The sequence below is a fragment of the Lepisosteus oculatus genome, chromosome 2 (genome assembly GCF_040954835.1).
Source record: "Lepisosteus oculatus isolate fLepOcu1 chromosome 2, fLepOcu1.hap2, whole genome shotgun sequence".
Classification (NCBI taxonomy): Eukaryota; Metazoa; Chordata; class Actinopteri; order Semionotiformes; family Lepisosteidae; genus Lepisosteus; species Lepisosteus oculatus.
Window position 1 is genome coordinate 11,167,611 of NC_090697.1, and position 26,253 is coordinate 11,193,863.

The following is a 26,253-nucleotide window of genomic DNA, read 5'->3' on the forward strand; positions in this document are numbered from 1 at the left end:
TTTTCTGAGTGTTCTCTCTCTCTCTCCGCCCGAATGCGCTCAGATCTGCTCGCGGGACGAGGCGATGCTTCGGAAGAGATCTCTGTCCCTGTCCCAGCGGGTCCGCAGCAAGAGGGGGCTCTTCTCCTCCCTCAAAGGACTGGACAGCCTCACCAAGCGGGGCAAGGAGAAGAGGCCGTCCGTGTCGCAGGTACGCCGCGGAAACGCAGCCCGTATCGCTATGGTTCTTGGTAGAAACTCGGGAAGACGCTGAGGGCGAAGAACACTCACTCTTTAAAGTGCCGAAGTCAGAGCCACAGGTTTAGGACTGTGGAACGAATTTGTTATTCATGTTTTTTTTTTCCGCCTCTCATTTCTTTCCTTTCATAAGTCAACTTTTACAGTAATAAAAAAAAAGGACAGCTATTTCTGTATATGAGAGCATCTGGCTTCCAGTTCATGGCCTGGGGTTGGAATCCTGTAAAGATAATATTGTAGCACTATCATTACTGCCAATTGAGTAATAATCCCAGTAAACGTCTCTTGCATTTTTTCTGAGGTCAGCCTCGTTAAACCCCCCTCCCCTCCTTCAACTCCATTTTGAAATGCCAAGCCCACACAGGCCTAACCACGTCTCCCTTTCATCCACTGAACCCACTCGGTGTGTATGACAGAGTAATTGAGCCATTAGCTGCTGTTAGGAGCCCTGACTGCTACCCCCTGCTCAGAATTGACTCGAAACGGTACAGCTCGGGTCCGTGCCCTCATCCCGAGAAGTGAACAGGCTACACGCCATAAAAGCCATTACGTTCATCTCCCGGGTTTAGAAAATCATTCCCAGGATGCATTTTCGTTTTTTCCATTTATGTGCAAATGTGATATCATTAATAAGTGAGAGTTCTGTCCATAAAACTTTAGTGTCTGGTATTTTGTTGTTGGAAGCGACATTGTTCAAAAGCAAAAGCACTCCTGGCATGAATTATTAAGGCCCATATGTGGTAAATTGCATGGAGTGAAACTAGCCCTGCAGCAGTGAACAGATGGCTTGTGTGACTTGCCTTGTCATTCACTAAATATTAAGTACTGTAGGTCTATGTCTGAAACAGAGCACACTGCTCCTGTTTCCAGGACTGGTAGTTTAATATGGGGAAACTGTTACAAGATCTTAATTACCTTTAAAAAGGTGAGCCCCTCATGACTGCAAAACCTGCTAAGCTTTCCTCCAGTTACATTTGGTGTATCCTTAAAGAATCAACATACCCATCAACAAGGATAAGGTTTGTAACTCTTAAAGGGGTAATACCTGTGAGCATTAAACACTACTCTAAAATAAAAACTTAATCCAAAGTTAAAACATTAGTCACTATTTGCTTTTTGTACTCGTCCGAGAAAGATCTGCAGCAAGTAGGTGCTTTCCAACAGTGCTTGCTGGCTGAGGTATGTGAATTCATTTTAGTCACTGGCAAAAAACCCAATTAGTTTCAGTAGTGCAGGCAGCCATGTTTTCTATAACATCATAAAAAATAACAGTGGCTCTCTGTCAATACATCACTGATCTCAGAAATTTTGATTACCTGCTGGGAAAAGGTCTTTCAGAGCATCTTAACAAGGCCTAAAGTATAAGGATCCCGCTGAAGTGGTCAGTGCTTCAGTGTCGAGTGGAGAAAGAAAATTGTGAACCCCAAAGCACAAAATCCAATGTAATATAATGTGTCTGGGAATAGATTTTGGCTTGGTTTTGTTGCGGCCATACTTTTTTTTTAATTCTTTGTCTGTCTGACGTTGTGCTGATAGTGACTTTTAAAAATGTGAGTCAGCCACAGGATAAAAAATTCTGGGACATTTTGTAGGCTGTCAAGATTCTTGTAAGGAATCTGCTGTGCTTTCCTCACCTAATAGCATTATTTCTGCTTGAAAAAAGCGCTGCTACTGGCCAGTGAATATTTTAAGAGCTGTGTGGTGCTTAAGCATAAAGTGTATGCTTAAAAGTTTTTAGGTCTTTCTAAAGACATACTGTAGTAGACAGTCATCACTCATGCTGGGAAACATCATGTAACTTGGGTCAGTGTCATCCAGAAACAACCATGTTTTTTTAAATGATGTCTTTGCTTGTGTTTACTAAAGGCATTTTATTCTGGTTTGTGAGACTTTCATATTTACTTTATCTTGACAGTATCTCCATTACATTATTTGCATAATATTACACTATAGGGATAGTGATTGTGTTGAAAGTAAATGGGCAACCAAGGGCAAATGTGACATATTGGTCAAGGCCAGGGGGAAATTTGGCCAGGACAGCGGGGTTACACCCCTACTCTTTTTGAGAAACACCCTGGGATTTTTAATGACCACAGAGAGTCAGGACCTCAGTTTTACCTCAGGACGGCGCGTTTTTTACAGTATAGTGTCCCCATCACTATACTGGGGCATTAGGACCCGCATGGACCACAGGGTGAGCGCCCCCTGCTGGCCCCACTAACACCTCTTCCAGCAACAACTTTAGTTTTTCCCAGGAGGTCTCTCATCCAGGTACTGACCAGGCTCACACCTGCTGAGCTTCAGTGGGCTGCCAGTTGTGAGTTGCTGGGTGATATGGCTGCTGGTGATGGGATTTTATAAGGATGTATGACGCAGCAGTTGAGTGGAGGATAAAGCTGGGGTAGGGAGGGAAAACTTTAGAAGTCTGGATAGGAACTGGGTAGGAAGTTTTGGAAATTAACAGGCTTTCTGACATCTCTGTGTCGCCATTGCTGCAGCTATAGTTTTTGTCCTGTTTAGCAAGCGTTATGAGGTATCACCTTAGGTGAAATTTGTCCGTTTTCACTGCGGTGTTCACTCATGTTCCCTCTTCTCCAGAGAGGAACACGAGAGTGTCTTCCTGTGGCCGCTGCGAGTGGTCTGAGCCTCAGACGGCCGCTGGTGAAGAATGTGAGGATATCCCTTGCTTCGCTTCGCACGGAGACAGAATTAGCTGCCTATGTGCGCCAAGTCAGGCTTTGCATTGTGCAGGATTAGTCACCCGTGCCAGAGAGCTCAGGCCACGACAAGACAGACAGCAGTCTGGGGGGAAAAAAAAGATCTGACTACTAAGAAAACCAGCCAGTTTTTTTTCATGTATCCACCACAGGAGTTATAATTTGAGCATCGTTAGACTACTTATTATTTCCAATAAAGCCTGGAAGGTTTTGTGGATGGAAATAGTATCAAAGCTAACATTTAAGATCAAGTTTTTAATTTAAAAAAAAGCGGTGCCTATTTATAGTGTCTGTTGCCTAGTTACAGTTACTTATAGAGTGACAATTTGTTTTTAACTTTCAGATTTTTGAAAATAATGCTGGAGGACAAATAAGCCACCTTCCCTTGACTCCAAGTAGCTGTGAGGTGAGAGTTGCACCACTGTTCTAGAATTCTAGAACTTAACACTTCTTTTAAGTGTTTCTTTGGCCTCTTCCAACAAGGGACAAGGTAGGAAAATAGTCAAGTCAGTGCTTCTAGAAGTCATTTAAAATGTTTTTTTAATTGATGGACTGAATGGTGAGCTCTTTAATTAGTCCTGTGGCTTCTTAACATTTTTTATGTCAGAGTTTTAATACTGCTACACAAGTATTGTTTTCTTCAGCACCCAGTTAGGTCTGTAAAAGAAGTGGTAAGTATGTATAAATGGGTATTTTCGCATTGACTGATATTTATATCGGTTTCTTTGTGTGTCAGTAAGAGAAATTAGTTGAGGTTTTCCAGAACAATCCATAGGATAAAAGAGGCTGTATGGATATATGTGCCTATATCATTTAGTCATTTGAACAAAGTGTAAGAAAATTAAACACTTGTCTAAAAATGCATTTTATTTAATGGGGCCATAATGAAACTGGTCTTATGCAAATGTGCGGCACTAGAGTCTTAAAAGTTTGAGCACTACTCACCTTGGTTTTAGAAACAGTCTGTGGAGTTCCTCAAATGAAGGCTGATAGTTTGTCTCTAAGTGGGTTTCATGGTTCTAGATGGGCATTCTGAAGAAAGCCGGGTAAAACATCAGCTTTAGCTTCTGCAGCTCCAGTGACAAATGCAGAGACTGCGGTCCGTTTGGACAGGAATGCAGTACAAGATCAAAGCGGGGACTTTTTCTTTTCATGTCTGCAGCTTCTGCTCCAGTCTGAAACCTGTACAGAATGTCTGTAAAACAGCAGCCTTTGAACAAGCTTATCACTTCCAAAATCTGTGAAAAAAGATAAAGATATTCTGGGGACTCAATGTTCTAGTGGAATTTGGCAAATGAATCCTACTTTGGCAAAAGGACTTTGCAAAGTTACAAAAGCGCATCCTAACAGCTGTACTGTAAAAACTCAAGACTGTAACCAGTTTTCATCACTTTGACGTGAAAGTAGCAGATATATTTTCAGGAGGATGAAATGTATTGGCTTATATCCAGGAAGGGAAGGGGGCTGGTAAGTTTTTGCTTGTGTGACAAACCTAATCATCCGTTACACAGCATGCCTGAACTTTTTAACTTTTCCATTCAACAGATGTGTTAAATGCACAGTAAGGATCACAGCAGTGTCTTGAAGCATTTTTAACTGTCTGTGACCAGCAATTTTTCCCTCTCGTAAAAGAGGCGCCATGCATGACTATCTAAACTTTCTGAGTGATCGCGGCTTGTGAGATGTATGGTTTGCTGTTGAACCGTGCTTAGCAATCGCTGCTCATCATAGTTGTGTCTCTGTTTGTAAGATCCTGCATTTGGAAATAGACATTTAAAAGAGACAGACTGGCTCACATTGTGACTTTGGCTGCTTACACAAGGGGGTTACTTAAAAAGGCCATATTTCCTCCAGCTGTCTCAGAATTAGAGCTTTGCATCGTTTTTAAGGGTGTCTTGGGTTCCATACTTGTCTCAAGACACAATGCTCCATATTATTGCAACCAGGATGGCTTGAAATATTGCCAAAAATGGATATTATTAAAAGGGCTAACTAGTTGAAGGGTACTACAGACGTGGACATTGATAGAAGCTCAAAGGTTGTGTTTCATTGGGCTGGCTTGAAAGTTAATTTTTCATTTTTATTCAAGTCGAACTCTTGCCTCCCTGCACAGTTTTTTTTTTCTCTCCAGCACGAGTTTGTATTTTTTGAAGAATGGAGCTTCTATCAGACATGACGTAAGATCTGGAAATGTCCGTTTAGGCCCCGTTGCGTAATTTATTATTATTTCCTTAAAAACAAAAAGATCTGGAAGGGCCAGCGCATTTGGCCGAAGTGGCCCCCAGGATCCGCTTCCCGATGGAATTTTTTTCCGTGCTCTGTTGAGGGTTTTTTTTTTCTCCTCCTAGGTGCCAGAAATATTAGGAGCCATCAATTATTTCTGGCTCTGCGGACCACAAAAGGGGGAATCCGCTGCCTTAACGCTGGCTTGTGACGGGTAGGATTAGGCACTGAGCAGCTGTCATAACGCCCTGGCGATGTGTTGACACGGTGCTGCAGTACCAGCAAGCCCCGCCGCGTGCAGACTCGCTTGCAGACGGGGCGCCGACGCGAGCCTTTCTTCAGCAAGAATCCGGTTGTTTTTACCGCAGACTCTTCTCTACCGTCGAGGGACCGGGGTTTTTTTTTCCTCCATTCTTTCGATGCCGTTACGCTACCGAACGGTCGTTTTGCTTTGTGTTTTTTTGAGATGAGGCGAACTGCCGAGTCGCTCCTTACCGTCTTTGTCATCCTGCTGCTGAACAGCTATTTCACTCGCACCCCAACTTCCTTCAGCAAAACTGAAATGAATTGCTCTTTAGGTTTTGAAACCACTTGTCAATAAACCCACATTTGGAGAACTCCAGGGTTTTAAAAATCATTAAACGGATTAATATCATTGCTTGTAGTATTAACGGTATTTTGTCTTGTTAGTACGGTGTACAGTACTAATATTTAGTAGTAGTACAAAGGGGTTAGCAGATAAGTAGTGTTTAAAAAAAAAAAAGTTGGGCTTATTTTCAGGTGACTTGTACCCGTGTAACTACATTGTTTAGAGAAGAAAGTGGTTTTACAGCTTAATTTTTAAATCTTTTTTTCATTAAACATTTTAAAGCTACATTCACTTTAGTATGTTTGTATAGATTTTGAGACTGTCACGTTCTTCAGTGGCCTAGTTTATACACCAGCCAGAGGGGTTGTTAGTGGAGGACCGTGTTTTGCTTGTTCCTGAAGTCAGATGAGAGTTTCAGACTTTTCAGCTCAGAGTTTGCTCTTCTCTGCTTTAACTTTTTGCTAGATATGGGCTGGAGATTGTCATTCTCCAAGATGTTTTCTGTGGAAGGAAAATCTGAAGTACAGTACTGGTTAAAACTCATCACAAATGCCACAGCATTACACATCACAATCTATGCGTTTTGGCTGCTTTTGTGGAAATTTGGATGGACTGTTACAACTTTGTGGCAGTGAATGAATGCACAGTACTCTGGTATTAGTCAAGTGGTGGTTAAGAAAGAGATGCAGTCTGGTAACTGGTGGCAACAGAACTTTCCAGTAATGCAACTGTAGATGGATGACAGTTATACATTGTTTTGTTTTTTCCTGTAGGGACGGAGGCATTGAATGTTACCCCACTTTCTCTTTTGGACAAACATTACCTCAGAAATATAACAGCACGTAAAGTGATTTCACAATAGTGAACCTTTGTCAGTGTCATGAAAAGTTGTTGACACAAATTTAACAGTAATGCCTCTGGCCCTTGTTTTGGCATGGTTTGTAAGGCTTTCATTTGGCTGTATTTTCAGGGATATGAATCTCAATGTTTTTTACGGGGTTTTTTTTTCCCACCGCTGAGCAGTTGAGCACTTTGTTTTCACTTGCCATTGGGTGTGCGTGTGTTAGGTTTGTTTCCATGAGCTCCAAAATGAAATAAAGAAGCTTTATCCCTAGACTCGCACTGCCTGGTTTTAAATTTAAGTGTGGATAGAGAGTGTTTGACTCGGGTCTTAGTACAAGAAGAAGGGCCACAATGCATTTTTTCCCTCTTTGTCAAGGTTCTGTTAAAAACACTGTTGGAAGCCTTCAACATTTAGAAGCATTTTCAAATAAAAGAATAAGACAATTTGTTGGTGATGCGATCGTATGTCTACGTCTTGCAAGATGAAATAACAGAGTAAACTTTGGTCAAACCCCAGCATTACGGACAATTGTTCGGCTTCCCCATGTCTTGCAGATGGAAACAAGAGAATTAAGTGACGTGAAAGGTGGTTTGAAAAGTGCTGGACATTCTGGTTGTCTTTACTCACCAATAGTGGAAGGCAAAACCATTTAACTTTTTTTTTCCCCTTCTTAACTATTCCCCCCTTTCCCCCCTCACGAGCATTTTGTGCCTGTGGTGAGGTCAGAATTCACAGGTAGTGGAGGCACAGTAATAAAGTTACTGTTGCACCAAAAAGGAGGGCTTGCCAACTGTTAGGTTCACTGTTCCGGGTTCCTACAGTGTGAAACATGGGAATCCCAAAGTCAGAACGGTAGGACGTCAGCAGCTTGCCGCTCTGTAGACTGATCCCATCCGATCTTGCTAGTTAAGCAGGGTCACGCCGGATCAGTACTGGGAGAGGAGACCTCCCAGGGCAAACCAGGCTGGTCTCGCCTCCTGGCCGGAAGGTACAACCCAAAGCACCGTATGATGACCAGGGACAATGTACTATAGAAGGTGCCGTCCTTCAGATGAAATGTTAAGCCAGGCTCCTGGCTGCTTTTTTTTTCCATTCAAGATCCTATGGAGCAGTTTGAAAGAATGCAGAGGTGAATGTATTAACCCAGGCGTTTAAAATCGACTGTAGGCTTAGTCAGTCTGGTCTTCCTAAAGTTCCCCTTAATTCAGCTGCTGAAGCCAGTATTTACTTCCTTGCCTGGTTTGCCTAGCGGGGCTGCTGGCGCAGAAGGGCTGAACTTCAGTAGGTCCCCTCCTGTGTTTGAAGCGCTTCGGGATCCTTTGGGGATAAACGTACTACACAAATGCAAGGAATTGTTCTTGTTGTTATTGTTAGTAATAATAACACAAACCATCCTCTTTAGCAACCAGAACCTGGCTACAGATTTTACAGTGATCCGTATCTGCCACTTGAGCTTTCTAAGTGAACTGCATCTAAAAGATGCTTCTTCATTGGAAATCCTTTAACGGAGGAGCACCTTACAAGCTAATTCACATGTAGACGAAACTATGTACAGTACTATTACTTCTAAATACTGGATAGGTAAAAACCTACCTGAACCTTTGATACCAGCGACCATCTTGTTTGTGTCTTTTTTTTCTTCAATTACAGTACCTCTCTTCTTTGCTCTTTCAACAGAGATTAGATGGCTCAGCCAGTCTGCACTGCACAGCACCCCTAGAGAGCAGCCACTGGGACACTGCTTTGGAAACTCCAGTCTACATCTACATGCCTGACAACCAAGCCGTCACAGTGCCTATAAAACAGGACCACATGGTTGTGGATGTGCTTTCCCTTGCATGTAAGGTGAGCAGAGAGAGAGGAGTTTATGGAAGTTCAGCACACGCAGCTTGTCATAGATGTGACAACTCAGTAACGTATTGCAACACAGCAAGACACGGGATGAAGATTACAGAGCCCTCTTCTGCCCTGGCGACCTGCCGATAGTGGTCTTCATTTTCTTTCAGCTCCACAGTCCAGAGCCTTTAGTGAATATCACCCGTGTACATCGTGTAATCGATAATGTTTTTGTTTTCATGATAGGACATACCTATTTTTGAGGTTTCACTATGGTGAAATGTTTTTTAAGCTTGTCTTGTCTTCTGTCCTTTTTATTCTGGACTATTGATGTCTTTCTGCTGCAGGTGCCCACAGTTTATTACACATTATCATGCTTCGTGTTCTGTAAGTTACCGTGTTTGTCCTGTGATTTCATGCACGTACTGCACGTTGACCAGGGTCCTGCGGAGAAAGCTTTTATTAGGAGCAGCGAATGTGATGCTAACATGAACATCCTTGGGAAGCCAGTTCCTGGGGAGGAGAGATTGCAGAAACACACTTTCTCATGGGAAAAAGCTGACATTTTCAGTGTTTATTTTTGGCCCCTTTTCATGGATGTGGCCAAGGTCTTTCCCAAACTGTACAGAAAAGAAAACATTTTTTTTCCCACATACTTTGAGCAAGTTATTTGGTAGCTCTGAGGTAAAAACCTCTTCAGTAACGAGACATTGTTTTATCGTTGGGAGAAAAATAGCCCACGATGGTCTCGTTCCAGTGCTACACAGAGGCGTTTAAGAACTCGATCTCTGTGCTTTACACGAAACACTGCATTGTGAAAAATGTTGACTAAAAATAGCAAGTGAGTAAGAGGTTCAGGAAAGCCCAAAAAGAAAGGTTAACACAGAGTATTCAGGCCAGTCCAAAGCCCAGACCCCAATATGCACAGGATTATATATATTATCCTTGTTTCAATTGTCTCTTTTGATGCACATCTATACTTACAAGCTCCTAACCTGCTTGTCTCAACAAAAGTATAACCCTATGTCTAGCAGTCTTTGAAACAGTTTCATTATTTGACCTTCCTTCCTGTGCCTGTTCATGTGTTGAACACTTAGAATTTCTGGATGTTATGTATATGTCTGAACAGACGTGTGATGAAAAATTTCTTCTTTTTAAGAATGCAAACACGACCAAAACGGTTGTTGTGCTATACCTTGTGTCTGTATGGTCATCTCTCAAATGAAGCATAAGTACAGCTAGGAAAATAAACTGACCCCTTAAAAATAGAGAGAAATATCCAGGTGATTTGTCCAAAGGCACAGATCATTGTTACTGTATGTTGGGAAGGAAAAAGTAAAACCCAGGTGTAGTTCCGAATCGCACCACTAGATGCCGCTTAAGACTTTCTGTTCTGTGAGCGTTGGCTCTGGACGTGGATGTCAATAATATTACTGTTGGGAGTGCAGAATGAGATCCTTCTTAAGTATTTCTAAGTCTCCGTCACTCAAGGACAGAGCCTGAAGAGCATGATTTATTTGGATGAATGCTGCGAGAACTTGAAATTGTGTGATATTGAAATGTTCTATTCTATGTGACCTGTAAAAGGGGAGATGTGGGAATACATTCACGGGCACAAGTTATTAAAATTACATTGTGTTAAAATGCAGAATTAGTTTTATAATGTAAGTCATCACTTTTTTTTCTCAGTTGCAAGATTCGATAAATGTTATTATTGTATTTTTTTCGTGATGGTTTCTTAAATAGCGCAGTTTAAGTTCAGGACTGCCGAATACAGGATGTTTTGAGATGCCAACACTTGAAAAATGCTGCAGTATTCTGTTGACATTTACAGGGTATGCAGAAATGTGAAGATTGCCTGTTTAGAAAGATCTGCTGTTATTTCGGAGCGATTAGTCTTGCAATGTTTTCATTTCTGTAACGGATACCAAAAATGTGATTGCATTTTGTTTGCTAGAACCAGCTGCATTGCATTATCCCAGGCATATGAATAAATTGAAGCCCAGTGTAAGATGAAAGGGTACTGTTCAATGATATGTAAGGGGGAACTGAAGACTTTGAGCAAATATCTGTTCTTTGTGCTACAGAAGAAGCAACTAGACCCAGGCAGGCACTGTCTGCGCCTTCGGAGAACAGTGGGGCAGAACGTAGAGCTCAGCACCCCCGCGTCCAACGAGTTCATCCAGGACCTGGTGAGACTCTGTACAAGATCAGCACCAAACTGCAGCGTTGGGTCATTCTGTCCTCTGCTGCTGTTTGGGACTGAAAGCAAAGGTTGTTGTGGAATGGTTCCATGAAAAGTGATTGGGGTTCAAATGAAATTTTTTAATCATAATAAAGTAATTCCTTATACTTATATAACACTTTTCTGGACACTACACTCAAAGTGCTTTACAGGTGTTGGGGATCCCCTCCACCTCCACCAGTGTGAAGCCTCACCTGGATGATGTGACGGCAGCCATAGCACACCAGTACACTCACCACACACCAGCTCTCAGTGGGGAGGAGAGCAGAGTGATAAGGCCAGTTCAGAGATGGGGATAATTAGGAGGCCATGTAAAGGCCAGGGGGAAATTTGGCAAGGAAGCCGGGGTAGCACTCCTGAGAAACAAGAAACACCCTGAGATTTTTAATGACCACAGAGAGTCAGAGCCTCGGTTTTATGTCTCATTGGAAGGACGGTGCCTTTTACAGTATAGTGTCCCCGTCACTATACTGGGGCATTAGGACCCACATGGACCGCAGGCTGAGTGCCCCCTGCTTATCCCACTAACACCTCTTCCAGCAGCAACCTTAGTTTTTCCCAGGAGTCTCCCATCCAGGTACTGACCAGGCTCACACCTGCTGAGCTTCAGTGGCCTGCACATTGTGAGTTTCTGAGTGATATGGCTGCTGGTTAGGGTTAGGCTTAGGTAAATAGGCTGTTAAATCTAGTAACCCGTGTTTGTGGTTTGATTTTGTAAACCCAGTTTCCTAGTTCTCTTTCGAATTAAAGCTTTTCTGGTGACATGACTTAATTGACATGGCTGTGAATGTGCTTCTCCAAGTATCAGAGCAGAATTAGATAATTGGTTGTATGAACAAGAGATGGGTGGGGCTTTCTTCTGTGCTTGTTGTACAGGGGCATGTTGTACCAGCAACCTGCCAGACTGCAGTGAAATGAGTAAGAGACATGACACTCCTCCAGGTGGTGCTCAGTTCCCTGTAAGACACTGTGTAGCTTGCAGTGTAGCAAATGACAAATGGCCCAGACTGGTGGGCATGTTGGAGGAGGGGGTGCACAAGTCCTCATTACTTTGTTATAAATGGGTTCTCATAGCAGCAAGTTAAGCTAAAAAATAATTGGAGATTTCAAATTGGAATGGGCATTAAACAAAAAAATAGTACCTACAACTTTTTGGTCATTCTTACTATTTTAATGAAGTTTCTTTTCATTTTTACAGGTGTATGATGAATTAGAAATTATACCTCTGAATCTTTACCAGTTGCTCCTGTCCAGGTCTCCAAGTACAGTGGACTTTGGTAAGTTCCAGAGAAGTAATCCTGTCTAGCTCTCGGATTGTGGAGATGCACTGGAAAAACTGGCAACAATTTTGGAGTTGTTCATTATAAATCAAAGGAACTGTCTGAAATTGCAACTTAGAAAAAAAGCATTAAAAAACTAGTCTAAAAATGAGAGCTAATTAACTCTTGTTTTGCTGTTACTATAAAGGGCAGCACGGTGGCGCTGTGGTCAGCATTGCATTGCTGCCTCAGTGTTTGGGCCCTGGGTTCAATTTCAGACCTGGTGTGCCCTCTGCGTGGAGTTTGTATGTTCTCCATGGGTTTGCATTTTTCTGTTTTCCCTCCACAGTCTGCAAACTGGAAGGTTAATTGGCTTCTGTGAAAATTGGACCGTTTGTGCGTGCGTGCGCACTGTAATGGACTGGCGTCCCATCCGAGGTGTATCCTGCCTTGACCCGTTGTTTGCTGGGATAGGCCCCAGCTCCTCCCGGACCCAGAATTAGACGTACCGTTCAGAATCGGCTGGATGGATGTTACTATAAAGAATGGGCTTGGCAGAAGTTTCCACTTTCATTTATTGAACACAGACTTGCTGGACAGTCACTGTCCTGCGCACCCTGCATGTCAGCTTATTGATTATGGCTGTGTCTGCTGTGCTCTTGCATTCTCTATGTGCAATGGGCTGCGTGCTGTGTTGCAGGATTTGCGGTCACTGGTCATGTGGACGGGTTCAGGAACAGCCGGATATTCGTCAGTGAAGTGCTTCCCGATGGAGTGGCATCCAGCGAAGGTAGATCTTTTAATCTTGGTGCCCCGTTACACTCCGTTCTCGGTAAGACTAAGAGGTATACAGTATGTTCTGCAGTGCGTTGTTGTGCTGTCTATGCGTAGTTATACATTATGCGTAGTTATATATTAGTTGATTTGCGAGGCGGTCAAGAACAACTGCAAGCTGCAAGTCACAGCTTCTCCCTTTGACTTTGGAACGGCGGTGATAAAGCCTGTATTGGACAAGAATGAAGGAAGCCACGGAGAGCTGGGCATCTCGAATGCCATGAGGTTTACTGCTTGAGAGTCCAGCCCCTCTGGGGAGCAGAGAGTTGCTGTAGTACTAATCTCACAGCTGTTTCACGTTATTTTGAAACGGGAATTTTTCTGACTGGCCTTGCGAGACCTAAAGACCTAGAAATCCAAAGATCCGAGTACGCCTGGCCAAAATAAATAAACGTGGCAAGCAGAATAAGGTATATAGGTAAGAGATGACCAGTTGGATTCTTTTTTTTCCTGTTTCAAGTATTTTAGCCTGAAGTGGAGGAGAAAAGCAATTGCTTCCATTATTTTTTCCGTTTTCTGCGTAAACAGCAGTCCATTGATACCTCACATTAGGAAAGCTGCAGCGCTGAGGCTATTTATAGAGCACAAAAAGAAAACTGTTTTCAGCTGCATGACCTAATGGTGCAGGATTTAAAAAAAAAAAACAGCTGGGCCATTTTTGGGGGGTGAAAACAAGAGTGCATTCAGTTCCGAGGTGTTTTTTTAAATTAGGTTAGTCCCACAGTAAACACCGCCGTGCAGTGACTCACGGAACTGTTTCTGCCCGTTCCCGAGGGCTGCAGTTGTTCCTCATTTGCCCACGCCGTGCTTGCAGGGCTGCGGCCGGGGGACGAGATCCTGGTGCTCAACGGAAGGAGCGTGTCGACCCTGGACCTGGGGCTGATCCAGACTCTGTTCAGCGAGCAGGCGCTGAACATGACCCTTCGGAGAGATTCCCCCTCAGGCCTGTGGCAGGGATCCGCCTGGCCTGCGGCCGAGACCAGGGACCCAGCCCCGCCCTTTCCTCCCCCGGGTCAGTTCCTGGAGGACCTGCTTGAGAGCCACACCACACCGCCCTCTGCCGGTGAGTCCCTTCCTTCCTCTTCCACCCCTCCTGCAGCAGCACAGGCCGTCCGGTTTAATCTCCCGGCATCTCAGTGCCCACGGCATTACAGTGGGCACAGTCAAGAATTTTCTTTTAATAATCCAAAAGGAGTAAATTCGGAAGCCGTTGGTGCCACTTTTCTAGCAGTGGCCTGAGCTTGGGGTAATACGTGTAGGCTGGAAAATTGTTAATGTCCACTTATAAAAACTATAAAACTGAACCAAGTAGTTACTGAGCCATATGTCAGACTTCAACATGTCAGGTTATGGAAAATATAGGACATACTGTAGTCAACATGGATTAAGAGCAGGTCAAGTCTTGTTAAGTTAATGTGTTGAAGATCTTTGAACAAGAAACAACAACAAGAGAGTCCTACAGAACTACCATACGGAATAGAAGGCTTTTTCACATGGGTCATATAAAAAAGAGTTCTCAGTTTAGAAGCAATAGGCTTTCAGGGAACTGTGTATTAATGGATAGAAAGGAGAGTGCAGATACAGTAAGGGGCTGAAATTGGGGTGATGTAATTACTAGAGTACCACTGAGCTACTGCTAGGGCCACTGCCCTTCCTACTTTTTTAAGAATTGATGATTGAGTTTCTAGACAGGTCAACTAGCCCGATGTGCAGATGATCCTACAATAGGAGCATCATAGGATTATGCTATAGCTATAAGCGGCAAAACAACATTTAAAAAAGATTGATATGAAATTAAAGACAGGCCAAGACCAAATGTGCCCCATTTCAAACTTCTCAGATTTATCAGAATCTGGATCTTGTCACTGACTCTTCTGATGTTTTTTTTGATTGATCCTTTGGTGTTTCTGAGCAAACCAATCTGAAAGCAAATATTTTCATTTCCTCTTCAAAATCATCTTTAGTTTCCATATGGTGGTTTGCAGTGTTTTGTGTACTACCTATGTGATACTTACAGTTTTATTTGTGTACAACAGTCAGATTAGCCTTTTAGCAGTGTACATTGTAACAGCACAACTGACTAAAATTTCTACAGCTGCTCTGGAGTATAAGAGTTATTATTTAGAATTTAAAAGTACTTCCAAGCATTCTCAAAACAGGATGTGGGGATTTGAAGCATGGAAGTGTTGTTTTATAAATACACATTGCAGTTAGTACTATCCTGATAGCAGCTAAAATTAAAGTGGCAGTTGGTTTAGGTCATCCTAACACCTCTCTGGTGTGGAACTGTAACTGATGCTAGAGGAAGAGGTTGTGTTTCGGGAACTTGGGTATCAGCAGCACTGGCTCAAATAATTCCGCTGAAGCTGTGAGGATCTTCGTCAAATGTATCCTTCTGATTCTTAACAAAGGTTAACTTGGGGAAAGCAGCTACCTTTTGCTTTATGAAACTGTCTCCAGAGGAACTGGAACAACTTATTTTGATGGTTTCAAAACGTTGTTATTGATCTGACTGTACTGAAATGTAGGGAACTTGGAGCCTTCATGGTAATAATGGGGAACTGCAACACTGTTTTTAGACTCCGGGGTGAGAAAGAGTCAGCAGTGCCGAGTGCATTTCCAACCACAATAGAAGTAAAATGTGCACAGTAACTTGTAAAACCTCCAGTTTACATCACAAAATAGATTAAATTTCCAGGTCTGCGCAGAGCCGTGTTCTGCGATTCAGAATGAGGGAACAAAACTTCCAGTGAGGTGTAGTGGACCTATTGGACATGCAGGCTTGTGAAGACATCTCTTTTAATCCAATAGAAATATTGCTGATAAATGGAACGTACTTGTTACCTCTGCATGCAGATCACATTGGAACATTTCTGCGGTGAAATGTCTGCTGCACAACCTGTACCTGTTCGCTCTTGCATCACTTTTACATTAGTCATCACAGTGACTAGTGAGCAGGAAGGGCCGCATCACTTCGCAATTCATGGGAACTCAAATACGAGTTTGTGATAACGTGGCGACTCGCAGTACTTTCACCAAGTTAATGATTTTGAGTTTAATTTGAATTTTAATGTTTTTTTATATACAGTATATGGTCAATGAATTTATATTGGGACTGAGTTTTAATAACTGGTCTGAGACATTGTTCCCCTTTAAACCAAAACAGGATGCTATGGGGAACTACAACAGGTCAAGCAGCAGTCAGGGGGTTTTGGGTTTGTAAATGGAAGGTTGTGAGTTCAAATCCCAGGCTAGGTACTGCTGTTTTACCCCTGAACACAATAAAATACCCAGGTGTATAAATGTCCAAATGTAAGCCAGTTTGGATAAAAGCACCAGACAAATAAATGAGTAATAAGTAATTATATAGGTAATTGGAAGAAATCATGTTTTTAATCAAAATCACTGTAGCAGGTCTTGCTTTTGCTCATCTGATCAGTCAAGCAGTTTCCGTTTGCAGTCCTTCCCTTGTTTTTTGAAGTATGCTTACACTGTGCTCCTGTCATTGCCACCTGGCTTATACAGTGTTTTGGATAAGTATTTACGCCTTCCAGTGATGTACCAACCGTATTGTTGAGCTGCAAATGGTATGCACACATTTTTTAAAACAAATCTTTTTATTCAAAACCTGAATACCCAAACTAAACCCTTTCATGGGTGAAAGAATTTGAACATCAGCCAACACTCAGAATTAAAAACTAAAAATCAAAAACATGAAAAGGGTGGTTGCGTGAGTATTTATTTCCGTCAAGCCAATACGACTAGTACTTGGTCCTACACTCATGCTTGAAAGTTGGTCATTATTTTAGATATAGAGATATTATATGAACCTGAACTGTTGAATGAATTAATATATAGAATTAATATCCTAAATAAAGACGTCCCACACACAAAAAGGGATTTGAACCCGCAGATTATTAGACTGTGATATTTAACAAATCACCAGATATTCCTGTGTGCAGAAGTAAATGAACAGTCAATAACATGTGGCACCTCCATAACCAGCAGTAACTTCCCGCAGTCGCCTCCTATAACCAGTTGTCAGTCCCTGACATCTTGCTGGAGGGTTTTTTTCCCCCACTCCTCTTTACAATACTCCGCCAGCTCTGTGAGCTTTGAAGGACGTCTTGCATGAACAGCCCCCTTCAGGTCCTGCCACAGCATTTCAATAGGATTCAGGTCAGGGCTATGGTTTGGCCATTCCAGGACACGGAAACGCTTCTTCCTAAGCCATTCTTTAGTGGACTTACTTACTGTAAATGTTTTGGATCGTTGTCTTTTTGAAACATCAGCTTTGTGCCCAGCTTGAGTTTTCAAACTGATGGCCCGTCATTCTTCTCAAGAATTCACGATTCCCTCAGTGATGTCTAGTTGCCCAGGGCCAGAGAAAGAAAAACAGCCCCATACAAGGACACTCCCACCACCATGCTTGACAGGAGGGATAAGGTTTTTTTGGTGGTAGGCTGTGTTGGCTCTTCGTCAAACATGGGGCCCTCTTGTTGTACCCAAATAGTTCAATTGTGGGACTCATCTGTCCAGAGAACAGACTTCCAGAACTCTTCAGGCTTGTCCAGGTGGTCTCTGGCAAACTCCAGACGGGCAGCTTTGCTCTTTTTGACAGAAGAGGCTTCTTCCTGGTGACCCTTCCATAGATGTCCTTTCTGTTCAGGGGTCTTCTTATCGTTGATCTATGCACCACTACTCCAGAGGCAGCTAGGGAGGCTTGTAGACCTCTGGATGCTATTTCAGGATAACGCTTTACCTCTTTTATCATTCCGCTCGTGGCCCTGGGTGAAATTTCAATAGGACGTCCACTTCCTGGCAGGGTTGCCATCATTTTAAATGCCCTCCACTTGTATACTTTTTGCCTCGCAGTGGATTTACGGAGTCCGAATCTTTTTGAAATGGCTTTATAACCTTGTCCAGATTGATGAGCATCCACTGCTTTTTCCCTCAGTTCTGCTGATGTTTCCTTAGTTCGAGGCATGATGCTAGACTCGTACTGCAGGAAGAGTTACGGACCTGCTTTTTTGCAATTATTTATGTTTGCTCCTCCCTAGCACATAACTTCAGATCTTCAGTTTCATTGGTTACCATTCTGTCATTGACCCACCTGCTCCTGCTTCACCTTGATGTAAGTTGTAGAACTAAGGGTTCACTTATTTTTTGCACCTGCACAATTTCTGTATACTGTGTGTGTTATTGTGCTGCATGGACATTTTTCTTTTAAAACACTCAAAGTGGTGAATAATTATGCTTTATTTCAAGTGACAATTTCTGATTAAATATGCATTTTGTGGTTAAGAAACCAATAAATCTCACATTATGCAATGGGGTCACAAACGTTCAGGCATGACTGTAGCATCCTTGGCATCAGGTACACCTGTGAAACGTTTTGGATAAGTCTCTGCCCACTTTGCAAACCAGCGCTGTGCAAATTTCACCCATTATTCTTTATAAACTTGCCCAGGCTCTGTCAGTTGGGTTAGGGGTTGTCTAGGGACAGCAATTTTCCAGTCTTGACATGGATTTTCCATCACATTGAAGTCATGACATACTGGGCCAGTCAAGAACATACACTGACAAGATGAAAGTGAAACTTTGGACTTCTGCTTCGGGTCATTGTCCTGCTGAAAGATTTAATTTTATCCCCGTACTTTTCTCCATCCATTTTCCCCTTGAGCTTGACAAGCTTCCCAGTCCCTGCTGGTGAGACGTAGCCCTAATGCCTCTACCACACAGCTTGACAGTAGGGATGTTGTCGCCTGTGTGTTGTGCTGTATACATTATATGTTGTGTGCTTTTCAATTGGGCTTCTTTATGAAGTGGCTCAGTTAATTTTTAGATTCACGTTAGCTGCTAAACTACCAGGCAGTAGGACTAAATGGCATCTGATCTGCAGCCATTCTCACTTGAGCCCAGGAGAACAAAGCCGTGCAGAAGGTGAATGGAAATGAAAAGTTGGAATAGGAAACTGACATTTAATTTCTCCTAGACGCCTCTTGCAAATGTAGAGAGCTAAAACACAGCTTATTATTGGAGTGAGAAAATACGTGCCTAATATCTGCACAGCTGCCTGCCCCTCATGATCCATTTGAGTGATTCACTTCAGAATTGTATAATTTTACACCCACAGTCTTCTGTCATCTCCACCCACTTCCTCAGAAGAAAAACGAAAACAAAGCTGTTGTGTGAAAAGTATTTGTGTTTATTTTGTCTGTCGTATTAAAACTGGGTTGTTTTGAAGAGTGCTTGATAGAGATAGCCTTTATTTCTTCTCCAGCAGCTACACAGCTGTTAATACGACCATCTTCCGGCAAAGAGCAATGCTGCATGTCTGCATGGTCAGGGCTCTAAAATAGGGTCTGACTGAGAACTGAAACAGAGCCCTGCATGCTGACAGCTTACTGCTGACCTGATGTCAGAGGCTGCCTACGCAGGAAAGTGCTTTCATAGCTAAAGATCTGTGATAAAATTATGTGATTAAAAATGGCAGATTCTTAAGTTTGGATATACTGTCCCTATAAACAAATGGGACAGCTGGTATTTGGTTGGTTCTTCAGGTAAGTGTGTGTGTGGTGTCTTTACTACCCTAGATGATAATTAGTGCTGTATGTTTGCATTTTATTAAAAAATCTAGTTGAGGCTTATAAATCTAGAATTAGTGTTTTTTGTATAGAACAATTTTTCTTGATATGTCTTAATTTCCTGGTTGGTTTATGTCTGTATTAAGAAAAAAAACTTTAAGATAAAACTTATGCTTTAATGTCAGACTGTATTATATACACAGTATATTTTTACTGAAAGCTTAAGGTGTTTCAGGGTCTTCTCCAGTTGTTTCTAAATATAGTCATTTTCTGGTTCTACAATGCTTAAAAGTTCAATGTTTCTCTTTGAATACCTCAAAGATCACAGCAGAAGGCATGCTTGCTGTAGCTGAAAGTGTGTTTTCTGGATTCACTGGTCACAGCTAGGCAGATTAGCACCAGTGGCCACCAGAGTCAGAAACTGCACAACCTGAAAATGTTTGTGGTTTGTACAGTGGGAGCCTATTTCTTGGTATGTTACTGTGAGGTTTCTAGAAGCACAATCCTAGCGTGCATTGAACTGTTGGTGCCCTGTGGAGGTTAAAGAAAAGCGTAGGATGACCTGGCCTAAGTCCTGTTGATTCAACTGCAGGCTTTTTACATATGGAGATAGGTGCTGGCAGCCTGTCATACTGCTATGCACCCATCACACTGGCCTGATGCTGCCCAAGTGACATTGCCTTCACATTCCTGCAAAATAAAAGGCTGCCTATGGGAACAGACGTTTTATCGTTGCATGAGTCCATGAGTTATTTCCAGAAATGGGATTTTGAAGACTTCTAGACACCTTGTCTGAATACCAGCAGCCATATCACTCTGCAAGTCACAACTGGCAGCCCACTGGAGCTCAGCAGGTGTGAGCCTGGTCAGTACCTGGATGGGAGACCTCCTGGGAAAAACTAAGGTCCCTGCTGGAAGAGGTGTTAGTGGGTCCAGCAGGGGGCGCTCACCCTGCGGCTCATGTGGGTCCTAATGCCCCAGTATAGTGACGGGGACACTATACTGTAAACAGGCGCCGTCCTCCGGATGAGACGTAAAACCGAGGTCCTGACTCTCTGTGGTTATTAAAAATCCCAGGGTGTTTCTCGAAAAGAGTAGGGGTGTAACCCTGGTGTCCTGGCCAAATATCCCATTGGCCCTTACCAATCATGGCCTCCTAATAATTCCCATCTATGAACTGGCTTCATCACTCTGCTCTCCTCCCCACTGAGAGCTGGTGTGTGGGGAGCGTACTGGTGCACTATGGCTGCCGTCCCATCATCCAGGTGGGGCTGCACACTGGTGGTGGTGGAGGGGAGTCCCCATCACCTGTAAAGCACTTTGAGTGGTGTGTCCAGAAAAAGCGCTATATATGTGCAAGCAATTATTATTATTTATTATTAAATGAATGCTGTCTGCCTTCATATGACTGAAAGACTGAGGTGCCAGTATATTGTAAGATGAATGTGGCAAGGCTGGCAAGCTGTGCAAATTGGCACTAGGCGGTAACATTTGAGTTAAAAGGATATGCTTTTTTAAAACATACTGCATCTAAAGCTTGACGGTATTACAGTATTAGGTTGTCAGGCACCAGGGCTGATGTCTGGGCTTTTCCTGCTTAGCAGCGATGCATGTTAATCATCGGTAATGTTATCATACTGATGATCCTACCCTGTAGGTCTTTGTTGCTGTGTGGTACACATTTCCAGTGTCTGTAGCTCTATGCTGGTTTTGCAGTGCTGCATGTCTCCCTATGGGCTCTAGGGGACGATAAAGAGTCTCACTGCTGAAGGTTTTAGCGCAGTGGTTCCCAGTTCCCAGGGCTTTCATTTCCTCCCACCTTCAGTAGGTAGTTGAAACCATACTTGGTCTAAGAAGTTGCTTCATTGGAAGGTTCGCACTGTGTTTCAAGTCACAAGATTGGGATTTTATTTCATTTACAAAAGCTGATCATTTTGAAGAGCTGAAGAGCTGGGAACAAACAACTGAGATTAATCTTTATTATTATTAGGAACAAGTAATAGGTTTATTCCATGCTGAAAAGAGAAGAAAAAAAACACAACGTTTCGGCCGTGGAGCCTTCTTCAGGTGACTGTTATTATTATTATTAGGTCAATCAAGCGTTTGATGGTGTAACTGAGGGCTTGACTGGAACACAAACCAACAGGCGTGTGGATCACCAGGACCATAATTGGGAATCACTGATTTAATATTATTATTATTGTTGTTGTTAATAATAATTCCTCACACTTATATAGCGCTTTTCTGGCACATTCCACTCAAAGTGCTTTACAGGTAATGGGGATCCCCTCCACCACCAGCAGTGTGTAGCCCCACCTGCATAATGCATCAGCAGCCATAGTGCGCCAGTACACTCACCACACACCAGCTCTCAGTGGGGAGGAGAACAGAGTGATGAAGCCAGTTCATAGATGGGGATTATTAGGAGGCCACGACTGGATGAGAAATTCGGCCAGGATGCTGGAGTGACACCCCTACTCTTTTCGAGGAACTCCCTGGGATTTTTAAAGACCGCAGAGAGTCAGGACCTCGGTTTTATGTTTATCCAAAGGACGGCGCCTGTTTACAGTAAAGTGTCCCCGTCACTATACTGGGGCATTAGGACCCACACAGACCACAGGGTGAGCTGGTCCCACTAACACCACTTCCGGCAGCAACCTTAGTTTTTCCCAGGAGTCTCCCATCCAGGGACTGACCAGACTGAGCTCCAGTGGGCTGCCAGGTGTGAGTTGCAGGGTGATATAGCTGCTGGAAAGGTTTTAGAGTTCAGTGGTTTAGGGGAAGGGGCAGGTGTATCCTCTACATTTCAACACATTTCGTTGATCAGCATTTATAGATTAAAAATTTTAATCACTCCGGAGAAGTATAAGTTTGAACAAAGCAAAAGAAAACAACTGCAAGATCACGGTTGGGGTGGTAATGATTGCAAAGGCTTCGTTGTGGGACATAATTATAAATGGCACTGTGGGAGGAAAAAATACTTTTTTAGAAAGAATGGATGAGAATTGTGTCCATGTGAAGTCGGAAAGACATTCTGATGGTTATGCAGGTAATGGATTTTGAATATTTAGATTTCACCAGATGAAAAAGCTTTTTTTTTTATTTTTTCTGAAGCGTAGCATTCGACAAGGAAACACTCTTCCTTGCCGTCTTAAAAACACAGGGCTGTCAGTAACCTTGTGTTGTTGCAAGGATACTTCACATGTTTTGTCAGTTGGCATTTGAGACCTTTTGAAATGCAGCCCCAAATGTCATGTAGATGTAATTGAACTCTAATGTCAAATGCTAGAGATTTGGTTTACCCCCATTCTGAGAAGTGAATCTGAATTTGCCTGTTCTTTGGCAGCAGTCTGAAATGTGGTTGTGTAGAGCTTTTTCCACTCCGTAAGCCTTTGCAACACTTCTCTGTTTCTCTTTAAAGTGTTGCTTTGCAAAACATGTGACACTCTGAAAAGAGAATAAAAATAGGGTGTTTATCTGGCTGCTTAACGGCCTTTACTTGGATGTGTTTCATTGTTTAGTGCGCTGAAAAAGCTAACTTCATGAGAAGCTGAGAAGTCACGTGACTTGACAGTTTAGGTTTTTATTTTTTCTGTTTTTAGTGTTTAGGTTCTCCAATGTCCTGTGCTCATATGTGGTCAGACCCAAATTTAAAACCTGTCAGCTTGGTTTCTTTCTTTGTGATTTTAACGAGACACTTTGCCCTTTATTCTCAGGCAGGGCTGCATTTAAACCAGGTCTTCCTCACTGGTTTTCTTTCTGAACTTTGGGTACATGGGAAACTCTAACTTGAATTCCAAAATGTTTGATTTGCAACGGCTGCTTCTCATGAAGCTGGGCTTTTAGTGCCGATATATCATGTTATCATTGAGTACAAAAGTTCAGTTCCCCTGGGAAGAACATCTTATCAAGTTGAGATTTAAGGAGTCACCATTTTCTGTCTTTTCACCTTGAAAATGTGGAATATTTTGCTGTTTAAAAATATGGTTACGTGCTGGACATTTCTGCTTTATGCCATTGAAAAAACTGATTATTGGCAACATTTCTTGAAAAGCCTCAGAATGTAATGATTTAAATCTGTAATGATTACTTTTTTTAATCTCAGGTGTTGGCGGTATCCACGATGGCTCTGGCACTGATGTAGGAAGCTCCGCTGACGATGCTCAGCTGCATCTTTCTCCTGGGCCGCAGACTGAACACCATCGAAAGGTGAGCAGCAGGGCAATTAAACCACATTACCGTCCCCTTCCTTTGGATGAAACAAAGTTGCGTCCTTTTTTTTTTAAGATTAATTACCATGGCGAATGTACATGTGCTTCTGAGAGACCTTTTCAGGAAAGATAACAAAAATGAATGATGTCCAAACAAAAAGAGAGATGTTTTTATTTCTCCTGTGGAATCCCTGAGGTGTTTTTCTCAACTGTAGCGAGGCGCTGGCGGGCTCACCTGCAGAGGGCAGGTAGTGATTTGCCATCTCTGACCACAACTGCCTCAGCCAGAGGTCTGAAGCTTTTCATCAGCACCAATCCATGCGGGTGCGTTTTGGCGCCGGTGGCCCGAGATGCCAGGCTGGGTCTCCTGGCCACCTGTGTGATCGCGCTGCACTCCGGACGCAGCCCAGTGACGGCTCGCAGGAACCGCTGGAGTGGGTGGCTGCAACAGGCAGCTGGCAGGCTGGTGTGGTGTCAGTCTGAGCGCTGTATAATTTAATGCCTCATTACTTCGCTCTTACTGGTGAGATTGCTTATTACTGTCAAGGATCCTTGGAGGCTGTGACAGCTGCTCCCACACTGAAGGAGAGGAACAGAGGGCGCAGCAGCAGAATTAAGTATATACTGCTCTCTATTTTTTTTTTTTAAAAACTACTGCACTAAAACTGGGTGTAGTTGCTACACTTGGTTGTTCGATTAGAATCATTCTGCATTATTTTTGGAGAGAATTCGGTGCTGTTTGACCTGTCACCCCCCCCTGGTTTTGTCAACATTTAAATTCACAATCTCATTTCAGTGCAGGGGCTGGTAGTTTGAAAAATGATCTTGAAGCGCCGCAGATTTCTGTCTCCAGCAAAATCTTTCAGAGCGGTTTTCTGCAGGATGTCTTTTTCTGTGGAGGATGTTCAGATTTCACTTGCGTGAACAGCCCACAGGTATAAAACCTTTGTCTCCTGCGTTGGTTTCTGCCTGTCTGCCAGGAACGTAAGTATGGGGGTTTTTATCCCCGTGAATAAAAGGGCAAATTTTTATAATGACTTTTGCATAATAATGTTTGAAAGCCAGTCGTGCTCATTTCGGGGGTGAGAGTCCCATTTAATTTCATGTGTGTTCAGTGTCGGTGCTTACAACCTGCTGAGTGCTGAGTGTGATGAAGAGATGTACTGTTTCCTTTTTTTATCAGTTTGATTTAGAAATGCCGTTTAATTCATATCCGGATGTGTAGTTCATCACAAATCAATATTGCGTTTTGTTTTTCTAATGACTTGTTTGGAGAAACTGGACGCTTTCTTCAGAATACACGTCTCTATAAGGAGCACAAACTGTCACTTGTCAATAAGGAGGCACGTTGATGTAAAAGAAAAATGATCACGTCAAGTAGGTGTTTTAAAAAGACTACATTGTTGCAGAGCTGGATCGCTCGTAAAAACAGACAAGCCCGTGCAGAGGAGAGATGTGTCTAGCGCCTTTCGATAAGCTTACCTACTGGTGTTTTGTAAAGCTTGACGTTACTTCTCAAGGTGAGCAATCAAAGCCAGCAGTTCTTGACAGTTGGTGTACTGTATTAGCGTAGTTGCGATAAATGCAAACCTGTTCAGTTCTGGGGAAAAACCAGTTACAGTCTTGTGAATCATGTAACAATTGAAAACAGTTGAAAGGGTGTTTAAGGTGTTGCGGCACAAGGACAAGCAGTGATTAAAATGGTATTGCGATCTGTTTTTCAGATACACCACAGTGTAAAAAGAAGGTTTAATTTCATACCTTTTTTTTAGTTTAGTCCATCCTTATGTACTGTGACAAGGCTGTTACTGTGAAACATATGGAATTGTTGTCTGCCACCCATCCACCAGGGCGATTTTCCACGGTCTGCTAAGCTCAGTCCAAGATTGTGAAAGATTGTGCAGGATATTGTCTGTGCACACAGTGGCACACTGCTCAATAGTGTCAAGCACTGGAGCAGTGCTAGCAATCTGAGCACCCTCAGAATCTGAACTCAGACATTCTGTTTCTTAAACATTTTATTACATCCAATTTAATTTTATTTAACACCCCAGTTATTAATTGCTCCTTTTAAAACATTCACCAGTCCCTGTTCCTGTAGGTCATATAAAACCGCAGAATGTTTGTCTCCAGTCCAATTTAGTACATTGTAATGTCCTTTTTCAGTGTTTGTCAGTCGTTCCACAAACTCTCCCCTGAAGTGTACAGTATGCATGAAAATCACAGAAGTTATTCATGGCTGGCTGCAGAAGGTTAATAGCTATTGTGGCCAGCTGGGAGGAATTAATGTCACTGTTCAGAAGAATGTACTTTTTATTATCTACCAGTAGTGATGACTTTTTCCAAGGTAATTAATTTGATTGTCAATTCCAGTTAATTTATACAGAGACAAAATTATCTGTGGCAGAGTGTGCACAAATTAATTTGAAGGAGAGTCATAAATACTCCTGCTAAAATGCATAATTACTCAGCTTTTTGTGTCAAGTGCTTCTTCTGGCTGATAAGCTGCTTCTGTGTCCTGACGGCCACAACTGGAAGTCCAGTGCTTAATGTTTATTACGGGTTGCAAAGGATCCAAAATCAAGATGTGCAGAAGTCCTTTTCCTCCGTATGGCCTGTACAATTTCTATACCTTTACAATGAAAACTTAAAGTTTAAAAGAAAACTCACA

General features: G+C 42.7%; 1 protein-coding gene across 4 annotated transcripts in view; it reads left to right on the forward strand.

Moving 5' to 3' along the window:
- Positions 1 to 26,253, forward strand: part of LOC102684046 (TIAM Rac1 associated GEF 2) — a 99,669-nt gene that overhangs the window by 51,873 nt on the left and 21,543 nt on the right. For 3 of the 4 annotated variants that reach the window (XM_069196999.1, XM_069197006.1, XM_069197015.1), the window contains exons 8-15: positions 44 to 190; positions 3,298 to 3,360; positions 8,288 to 8,455; positions 10,534 to 10,638; positions 11,890 to 11,968; positions 12,651 to 12,740; positions 13,599 to 13,847; positions 23,477 to 23,580. In XM_069196999.1, the coding sequence (XP_069053100.1) occupies positions 44 to 190; positions 3,298 to 3,360; positions 8,288 to 8,455; positions 10,534 to 10,638; positions 11,890 to 11,968; positions 12,651 to 12,740; positions 13,599 to 13,847; positions 23,477 to 23,580 (1,005 nt within the window). The remainder of the gene's footprint in view (positions 1 to 43; positions 191 to 3,297; positions 3,361 to 8,287; positions 8,456 to 10,533; positions 10,639 to 11,889; positions 11,969 to 12,650; positions 12,741 to 13,598; positions 13,848 to 23,476; positions 23,581 to 26,253) is intronic. The other variant, XM_069197023.1, reaches the window with a different exon arrangement.